This window comes from Danio aesculapii, chromosome 13, assembly GCF_903798145.1.
Source record: "Danio aesculapii chromosome 13, fDanAes4.1, whole genome shotgun sequence".
NCBI classification, from domain to species: domain Eukaryota; kingdom Metazoa; phylum Chordata; class Actinopteri; order Cypriniformes; family Danionidae; genus Danio; species Danio aesculapii.
The window spans coordinates 50,653,815-50,664,724 of record NC_079447.1 but is presented as its reverse complement, the minus strand read 5'-3'; the positions used below and the strand labels follow the sequence as shown (position 1 = coordinate 50,664,724).

The 10,910-nt window shown below is 39.2% G+C and overlaps 1 protein-coding gene across 1 annotated transcript in view; it reads right to left on the bottom strand.

Moving 5' to 3' along the window:
• LOC130239223 (echinoderm microtubule-associated protein-like 4) overlaps positions 1-10,048 on the bottom strand; it is a 127,386-nt gene extending 117,338 nt beyond the window's left edge. The window contains exon 1 of the mRNA XM_056470287.1: positions 9,757-10,048. Coding sequence (XP_056326262.1) covers positions 9,757-9,781 — 25 coding nt within the window. The 5' untranslated portion in view covers positions 9,782-10,048. The remainder of the gene's footprint in view (positions 1-9,756) is intronic.
• Between the last annotated feature and the right edge of the window lie 862 nt (positions 10,049-10,910).

Sequence of the window (10,910 nt, the reverse complement as noted above, 5' to 3'; positions counted from 1 at the left end):
AGTCAGTTGCCTTTTGGAATCATTTCCTGCAATTATCAGATGATATGGCATGCTGTGTGCACTTAATTGTGCTCATAAACTCTTCACGTGGCCTCCATTTCCCAGGTGAGTGAAATTATATACTTCTATATCATCTCTATAAATGTATTTGTTTTATTTAAGATCATTTATCATTTATAATGTTCTTGAGAGCTGTAATGCACTCCAGAATCTGACAGATTGATTAGCAGAAGGCTCTAGATCAGTCATCTGAAACATTGTCACACAGTGTTATGCCTGGAGTTCATCAATAGCCTTGCATTTACTAACACAGACTACATCTGAAGTGTTTGGAAGTAATTTGCGTTTTCCTCCTGTAGTAAACGTCATAAGAATAATGTTTAGTGGCTCAATGTGTTACAACAGTGTTTTTAAAAGTCTAAAGACTTTATTGATTAGTGTACAACCAAGCCAGTGGTCAGAACACAAACAAGTCGCAGGTAATGAAGTATTAAGTGTTTCTCCCATAGGAAAGCCTGTCTAAGCAAAATGCTAGCAGGCGTCTGTAGCTCCGCCTCTTTGCCCTTGTTTGGCATCATGACGTGTGAACAAAATAGTGACGGTTGGCCACACCTACTCGTAGCTTCTTTTGCAGTGTTAAGAAACCTATGGGCAACGTCACCTATACTACATCCATATCTTTTACGGTCTATGCACACTATACACACAGAGTTCTGTTCAAACAGCTTACAAACATTCATTTTGCATCATAGGTGCCCTTTAAAATGTATTTGCATCTGACCCTTGTGGGGTTTTCACAAACAGAGAGGAAATAATAATGAGCACAAAAGACAGGCTGTTACGTTTCCTCGAACGAGAAACCTGAGCTAGCACGCTAATCCATCCAGATCCAGTTACTCAAATGAGTCATTAACGACACTCTGCTTTGTCTGTATTATGGATGAACTATTTATGTCACTATTTCTAATTTGAATCATTTATCTTTACTAAATCATTTATAAATCATTTAGACAGTAATGTTATGAGGTAAAACTGATATGAGCTAATTGAGTCAATATGAGCTAAAAAAAACAGTTACATTTCTTGTGTTAGCCTTTATTTATCAAGTCATTAGCTTAACCTATTAGCTATTAACCTATTAGCTTAGCATAGCACTGATAGTGATATGGAATTTCAGAAAATATGAAAACATACTCTCACCGGCCACTTTATCAGGTACACCTGTCCAATCAGCCAATCGCATAGGAGCAACTCAATGCATTTAGGCATGTAGACATGGTCAAGACGATCTGCTGCAGTTCAACCCAAGCATCAGAATGGGGAAGAAAGATGATTTAAGTGACTTTGAACGTGGCATGGTTGTTGATGCCTAACGGGCTGGTCTGAGTATTTCAGAAACTGCTGATCTACTCGGATTTTCACACACAACCATCTCTAGGGTTTACAGAGAATGGTCAGAAAAAGAGGACATATCCTGTAAGGGGCAGATCTGTGGGCGCAAATGCCTTGTTGATGCCAGAGGTCAGAGGAGAATGGTCAGACTGGTTCCAGCTGAGAAAGGCAACAGTAACTCAAATAAGCACTCGTTACAACCGAGGTCTGCAGAAGAGCATCTCTGAATACACACACGTCCAACCTTGAGGCAGATGGGCTACAGCAGCAGAAGACCACACCGGGTGCCACTCCTGTCAGCTAAGAACAGGAAACTGAGGCTACAATTCACACAGGCGCACCAAAACTGGACTATAGAAGATTGGAGAAACGTTGCCTCATCAGAGAGTCTCCATTTCTGCTGCCACATTCGGATTTTAGGGTCAGAATTTGGCATCACCAACATGAAAGCATGGATCCATCTTACCCTGTATTAACGGTTCAGGCTGGTGGTGGTGGTGTAATGGGGGATATCTTCTTGGCACACTTTGGGCCCATTAGTACTAATTGAGCATCGTGTCACGCCACAGCCTACTTGCGTATTACTGCTGACCCTTTACGACCGCAGTGTACTACAGGCTACTTCCAGCAGGACGCACCATGTCATAAAGCCCAAAACATCTCAGACTGGTTTCTTGAACATGACAATGAGTTCACTGAACTCAAACGGCCTCCACAGTCACCAGATCTCAATCCAATAGAGCACCTTTGGTATGGGGTGGAACGGGAGATCGCATCATGGATGTGCAGCCGACAAATCTGCAGCAACTGTGTGATGCTATCATGTCAATATGGAGCAAAATCTCTGAGGAATATTTTCAAGGCATAAGAGGGTCCAACCTGGTAGTAGTAAGGTGTACCTAATAAAGTGTAAATTGAGTGGCCAAAAAAGTCCATGTTTATCACGAAAATAATTATCATGTTCATGTTTTGCACGATAAACCAATATATTGATTATTGTGACAGGCCTATTTGTCGGTTCTCAAAAAAAGTAGTCCTGGATACATATTTCCAATTAGCCTGGATTGATAATTTCCCCATTTATATCGTGCAGCCCTATATTCTCCACCCTGAGCTTTAGCCCCAGTGCAGTGGTGTGAAAGGCTGAATTACACCCACAGAGGCCCGGATTGAGAAATGGAGGTGGGGGATGCACCTGGCTGTGGCGGGACGGGGCGGCTGCTATTTATATGCTGAGTTTGACAGTTGGGCGGCTGATAGGGTGCAGAGCAAAAACTGACGCCATCTCAACAGATACGTAAGCTGTAGACCATACACCTCCATTCAGAGGCTTTTACACATCATAACAGCACTACAAACATGCAGAGGCCTTAAAAGGCAGCGCACGACTCTAAGACCAACCTACTGACCTACACTTGTAAGAGCACATAACTCAACTACTACACACTGCATGCTTCTTAACATAAAAACTGGCTCTGCTTTATTGATATAAATAAATATTATGATGCATAATTAGGATAGGGAAATAAAGACAAAAAATCTAATTGTTTATCAAAGTTAACACTAATCTTTTTATACAGAACATTAGAGGTGGGCGGTACACCGGTGTCATAGTCATCACCGGTGTGACATTGCGCCACGACATGGATTTTCTAATACCGTCAATACCGTAATAAATCAATTATGCGCCTTGAACGGCTGCATTTACATCAATAATAGCTAATTCTAAATAATAAGCATTCAATTTTCTTCAAACGTTCAGTTGTGGTCTGAATACATGTCCTTATACTTATACTTATACTTCTACTTATACAGCTTCCAGAAATGATCAGATGTGCTCCAACATTAGGCACATTCAAATCAAGACTGAAAACACATCTGTTTAGCTGTGCCTTTACTGAATGAGCACTGTGCTACGTCCGACAGATCGAACTACTATGTTTTTCTCTTCTTTTTAATTCTTTTATAACACATTTTATCAGCTTTATTTTATTTTATTTTTATTCTTACCATTTTTATGTTTGTTTTTATTTCTCTTATACTTGTTTCTTTTATTCCTGTTTATGTAAAGCACTTTGAATTGCCACTGTGTATGAAATGTGCTATATAAATAAACTTGCCTTGCCTTGCCTTGCCTTACTACAGGGCTCGAAATTGCAACCATTTTGGTCGCATGAGCGCCCGAAATGTAATCTATGCGCCCTCATAATATATTTGGGAGCATTTGTGTGTCTGAATATAATGGTTGTAGTGCAATCTGATTTGATTTTCTCTAAAAACTTGCTGAATCGCTCTACCCTGCTGCTGTATTGGTTCATATTAGCTGTCAGTCACTCAACGCTTCCCGCTGACAGGGAGCTTTTGTTACTGCAGGAAATGCAAACGGCTGAAGAGTGAAAAGTGCACAGGTTTGCAAACCTCACCTAAAGTTATAATATAATAATGGCGCAGATGACAGCGATCATGACATGAGGTAAATGTTGATCCCCAGCTGAGATCAATCGAGTGTTTTCGGAGAAGGTGCCCGAATCTCGATGCGTTGCATTCACCGCGTATTCAGCGCAAATGTCCGCTAAATATAAAATCTAACACTGTACACATCATCGCCAAAGAACTCGCCTTTACTAAGTTTACACTGAAACTACGGCTCATAACAAAGAGCGGTATTGCGCCGGTGGTCATCGTGAGAATCCTGCTCTGTCTGCTCATAAATTGGTGCGGCTGACTCGCCTGCTTTATTCCACCAACACAGAGAAATGAAGATCAGCTCATAACGAGACTGAGCATTTACAATGACCCAAACCCAAACTTTTAAAGAGTGATAGAAGTGAGACTTTCTTTTGTCCGTTCTTCCTTGAGATGTATATTATTTTGCTATTGAAAGTAATACCATGATTTTATACCGTCACCGTTCAAAAGATGAAAAATACCGTGATATTAATTTTAGGTCATATCGCCCACCCCTACAGAACATACATTTTTTATAGGGGTTTTCACCTTTATTGATAGAACAGTGGAGATTTAAAGACAGGAAAGTGTGGGAGCAGAGAGAGGGGAAGAATCGGCAAAGGACCTCGAGCCGGGAATCGAACTCAGGTCGCCGCGAGCACCTGGGTGCTATATGTCGACGCACTAACCACTAGGCTATTGGAGTTAAAATGTAACTCTTGACCCAAAATTAACAATTTTTTATAAGAATTTGGCAAAATCATTTGTATTTTTATATAAGTATATATAAAATACACATGACCTTTCTTAATGCACATGCTGGAATTTATTCAATTAAAAGTGTTTCCATCGAGTTTATGCGCATCTTTTCTTATCGAATATACAGTTTATCCTGCTCAGTTATGCGCACATGTTTTTTATGCCCCTTTTAAAATGTATGCGCATCTTGGCATTTTCATCAAATGGTTTTTTTTATGCGCATATCCACAACGCACATGACCCACATGGCAGATGTCAGGAAAGGAAATCAGTCTTTCTATACGCGCACAGATCTTTTCAGGTTTAGCTTTTCAGTCGTCATCACCAAAGCCACACTTCAGATTGCGGAAAACCACATCTAGATCTTCCACGAACCAGAATGGATCTGCACGTCATATCGAAAACTCTGAAGAAGTGGGTTTCATTTGTGCTTGTGCCACCTCTGACGCAGGGGTGAAGGTGAAAGCGGTGCCAGTTTTACGCTGAGGTTGCATGTGGCTGAGGAGCAGACGGACTCTGACGGATGTACCTGTGGTGAAAAACCTGATGCGAGATGTGGTTTCATACATGCTCGCTGCACTTTTGTGTCTGATAGCTTCACCTTTGACATTAGAAAATGAAGTTTCTGACTGATAACTCAACTGAAAATTAAATCTAGATGACGTGGGTTGATAACCGCTAGACTGTTAAATGCAACCCAGGCTCATCGGATAAATGTGCCCAGCAGAAGGTTAGAATAGTTTTGGATTTGTTCGCAAATTTAGTTCGTTTTAATTAGTTGTTTTTTTTTATAATCATTTTTTCAGGGTTTTCACCTTTATTGGATAGGAAAGTACAGAGAACTGACAGGAAAGCATGGGGAGCAGAGAGAGAGGGGAAAGATCGGCAAAGGACCGCGAGGCGGAATCAAATTCGGGTCGCCATGAGCACTGGAGTACATGTTTAGACGCACTAACCACTACATCACTGGCGCCGACTTTTAATTTGTTTTTAGAGGAAGATTTACTCGTTTTTATTAGTCTATATTTTAAAATTCAGTTTTTTTAGTTTCAGTATTAGTTTTTTTGTTAGTTGTTTTTGTAAATAAGGATATTTGTTAGGCGCAAGATTCAAAATCATCAGAATAAATATTGTACAATAAAAATTCAAGCAAAGATAGGTTACATTTTTGACACAAGAACACTACCATCTACCACTACCGTCTACCCATCCTCAAATTCAAATAGAGGAATTACCAACCTACGTCACACAGGGCGTCACACGGGCTCCCGGTTGCAAAAAGAGATCGGTTACAATAGCAAACATGTCGTGTTGTGCAGTAGGATGCCAAATTCGAAGACCAAAATAGAAATCTTCACTTTTACCGTACACCACACAGCTTTTAATGCCAACCGCAGACGTCTTTGGCTAAAAGGGAGCTGAACGGAGTGAGGACCTAATTAAAAATGCTGGACTTTGCAGGATTCATGTTATATGAGGTAAGTTCGCTCTATGCTGAATCATACACATTATTCGTTTTTGATTTCAGCAAATAGTTAAATATGGTGAATTAAACTGCGGACACTGAATGCTAAGAACGAAACGTAAAAATGTAAGTTCACATATCCTGCCGTACAGGTGCAGTTCACTGTCAGAATGCAGTTGTTTTGCTTGTTGATGATTACCCAGGGCTTGTATAGCTCCATCCTCTTCCTTGTCTTTGGCTAGGCAGAACCTCGGTTTTAAGCACTACATAGTTTTGAATCTGGTTATGATGGAGCATTATTTCTTGTAGGCACTTAGAGTTTCAATGAGATAGTTGTATATTTGGGGCTGGACGCTTGGCCATTTCGTCTCATCCAATATCCATTGGGAGGGTGCTATCGCAAATGGACCTGTCAGACGAACGCCGCTCACTTTAACGTTAATTTTGCAGAATAACTGTGCTTATCCTGGGTGACAAGCTGTTATAATACACTGAAAGCATTATGTAAATAACATATAATCAATATAACTTATTTCTAAGACAACAACAAACTCTGTACCGCATCGGATGTCATTCCCTCGCTGTAAATGCTAGCGCTCCTGGTTTTTTCTGCAACCTCGCTGCGGGCGCATCCTGAATATTTACAAACATGGTAATTCATCTATACAACAGCCCACAAGATAGCAGGCCTAAGTACAATTTGTCTGAGGTTAAATACCCAGTAGTGATGGGAAGTTCAGATCTTTAACGTGAACCGTTTGAAGGTTTTTTTTACCCAGACATTTAAAAATAATATTTTATAGCAGTAATCACAATACAGTCAAACCGTGATATTTTTATCCAAGGTTATCATACCGTCAGAATCGTATACCGGCTCATGCCTAGTGACTATAGTGAATGCACACTTTGCGATGTCGATGGTGAAACGATATAATATGCAGCCCTACAGGGGACTAATAATTCTCACTTGAACTGTGTGTTGCATTAAATTGAGATGCTAAGATCAGTAAACAACAATGCATCCATAAAAGGATTCAAACTTGAATATTTAGATTAGTTAAAATCTTTGCTGTTAGTATTTGTGCCTTCTGACGGACGTTGATGTTATCGTTTCCTCACATAAACGATAACATCACTTCCGTCCGTAGAGATAAGTGTGCTCATCAGCAATTTTAAAAATTGGTAGAGTTACGGTAACAAATATAATGTTGGTTGTGCTCATAACAATACGTCATGATAATTCATTCTGCTTTGCTATTTTATTGAATGCGAATGTCTGAATGTGCAAATATAAAAGCAACTTCTGCTGCCACATGACTGTTATCTGACCAGATAATCTGCACAGAAATCCAGAAAACCAGATCACAGCCTGCTGCTCTAATGACCTTATTCTGACAGTATATTATGACTGATGTTTGTCCTTGCCTTTATCAACATTTGAATTGATAGAAAACACCAACTTTAAAAAAAATATGTGTTAAAATTTGTTAGAAAGATTGCAGTTAAAAATCTAATCGAAACACATTGTGTCAATATTATGTCTATGCTTGTGATTAGTGGTTTCCATCCATCTATTTGTATGTGCATTTTGGATTTGCGCATAAAAAATAGTTGAATGAAAACACAAAGCTGAGCATAATTTTTGAAAATGCGAATAAAAACATCATCTGAACATCTCACATTGACTTCAGTCGTTTAAATGTTTGTCTTTTATGTCGATTATGCCAATGTACATACCTGTCCACCCTCCCGTTTTATCAACTCTATTCACAATTCGATCCTGTTATCATCCCGCAAAGAGTGGCAATAAACATCAGTCGATTCTCCTTATACGCAACCCATACCGCCGAACCACCAGGGGACGCCTCTTGCTCTTAAATGTGAATCTGTTCTGTGCTTTCAATTTATTTAGGTATGAAAATCTTTGAATTAAATATAAATATGGCGGGATTCCCTTCCCTTCCATTACAGGAGCTGATGCCACTCTTTTGCAATCCTCAAAATAGTCAGTTCATGTAGCGGTGCGTGACTGCCAGACGCGCTTAAAAAGATGCTGTTTTCCCAAACGGAGTTTGTATACACGATTTGAAGTGGAGCGAAAGTGGACACCCTGGGTTTTGGGTGCGTTTTTGAACAGCCATACACATATTAATAATAATAATATAATAATAATAATAATAAAAGCAACATCTAAACATAAACAGTTAGGAAAGCAATTGAATGCTTTCATTATGGATCTGTGCATTTGTAAAGTGATGCCTGTTATTTAATGAAATCAAACGGAAGATCTAGGCTAAATGAGAGATTCGTTCGCTACTCTTTAATCAGAATGTGTAAATTATTCAGTGAAGAAAACGTTAATGAGATTTGATAACTTAATTCAATTTCTTTATAATAGCTATTAATTTTAATAGGCTAAACTTAAATTTATTTGCAGCTTTTTCTAATGCATATGTATATGCTATACTATCCTTTGTAAATAATAATAATATAATAATAATAATAATAATAATAATAATATATTACTGACCATCTCAACTGTTTATTTACAATGAAACAGCTCCAGATTAGCAATATACTAATTTGGGGGATTTTTAAATTTTTTTTTGGATGGGGTGTATCCCTTATTTTATAGAGGTACAGTAAAGTTGGTTTTATATTCGGACATTCAGACATTCTCCTTAATATAATTTCAGAAAAGTGTTATTTGAAAATTCTAAACTGGGAAATCATCTTAGCAGTCAATCACGAAGTACAAGCATGTTTACAGTTAATTAGATAGTGTTGATGTTGTTTTTAAGTCATACTTGCAGGGTAATTCTGATTGAATATCTAAATTAGCGTGGTAAACAAAATAGAGACAGTTAAATTAACGAATGTGCGAATATAAAACCAACTTTACCTCCATCCTTATTTTCACATCCCAATGTTGACAGGTATGAATGTAATATTTGCATGCTAGCTTTCAATTGTACTCATTTGCATGTTTAATGTGATTAGCTTGTCTTACAATTGTAATATGCATAAACATATTAGGGTAAAGTTATTAATATATTTCCAGAAAAGCATTGTTTGCAATATCTGAATAGGGGAACACTAGTATCACCCAATGACTATGAAAGATCAACACTGTTTAGTCAATTAAATAGTGCTAATGTATTTTTTAGTCATACGTGCATGCAACTTCAGACCTAATATTATTAAAGTAGCGTGGTAAATAATATAGGCACTGTTTAAATGAATGTGCGAATATAACCCCAACCTTACCTCAATCATAGCATATCACAATATTAAATCTGCATGTATGTGATTCTCTTGCACTGATAGAGGGAAATAAACGCGTGTGTGTCATTCCAGTAATTGATTTCCACACAACCAGAGCTTTACCTGCTAGTGTAACACTATCCTTGCTGCATTACATGCAAGTAAACATAGGTGCTTCTTATAGCATACAACTCGAGCAGCAGCGCGTGGCGTGTTCAGAGCATTTTCCAATGCCATGTCACAGCGGGGTTTTAACAACGGAAATAAACAGCAGGGTAAAAGATATACAGTCACCAAGAACCGTGGTATGAGTCTTGACACAACGCTTTGTACCCACGACAGACAGTGAAAAGCACGCACACATTCCACACTCGCCATGTCTGCACAACACGCATCTATTAATAGTCATAACACTGCAGCACACTCACCTAAACTACCGGCGAAACCGTCCATTTCTGGGGGTAAAATATCCAGGGAGAAATTCCCAAAAGCGACCGAGGGGGAACCGTCCTCTTTTTGTGAAGTAATCAGCAGGGAGAGCTCGTGTATTGTGACGCGGGCTCCTCTATATCTGATCCGCTTAAATGCAGGGATAAAGGGATGACCGACTGGCGGCTGATTCTCAGTCCGGACAACGCGGCGCTTTTCTGGGGCAGTCAATCGCGGCGGCTCCCTGAGCTGCTCCAGTACGGTCGTTTGCACCTCCGGCGGGGGAGGGAGGGAGCACCGGAGCTGATTTTTCGCGTTTCCGACTCCGCCTGCTTTGGCACGGCGAGCTTTCCTTTCCCTGCCCGAGCCCGACTGCGCCACTGACGGACAACCGGAGCATCTCGACACGACAGCTATGTAGTGTGCAAGTGCGCACTATTGTCCGTCCTTGTGAATGATAGGAACTCTCTTGACCTTTTTGGGATTGGTAAATTTGGTTTGTTTGTTTGTTTGTTTGTTTGTTTGTTTTGGTTATTTGTTTAAGCTATCCCTCAGAAAATACACGTGTTGCTTCATGTGTAAGTTATATCTGATATTGTTTTTGTACAGTATGTACTGTACTATAAGCTGGAAAAAAAACTGTGTATTCTTCTTATTAAAGGGACAGTTCACCTAAAAATGAAAATTCTGTCATCATTTACTCATCCTCCACTTGTTCCTGTTTGGGTTTCTTTCTTCTGTTTATCCTTAATCCTTGTCTGCTGTTGGCAATGTTTTCATCCACTCTGGCGTGATTTTGAGTCCTAATCTAGCCACTGTTTCAGCAAATGGAATGAGTTTTGGTGATTAATCTTATTTTGACTCATATTTGGGGGAAAATGCTTTGAAAATGTTCAAAAATTCAACAATACACTCTGGGCAAATTGACTAGCCTTTCATTACTGTATGTTCATGGCTGTTTTTGCCCTATTGACTTCCATTATAATCATCTTTTTTCACTGCAAAGCTATGACAGCATATAATCATGCATTCTTGATCGCAGATATATGGCCTTTTCTGTCATTCAAATCCCATGTATGTACGCATTTAGGTTTTCCTGTAAAACACAATGACGACAGAAGAAGTTGTGGTAGGTTATTTGGCATGTGGTGGG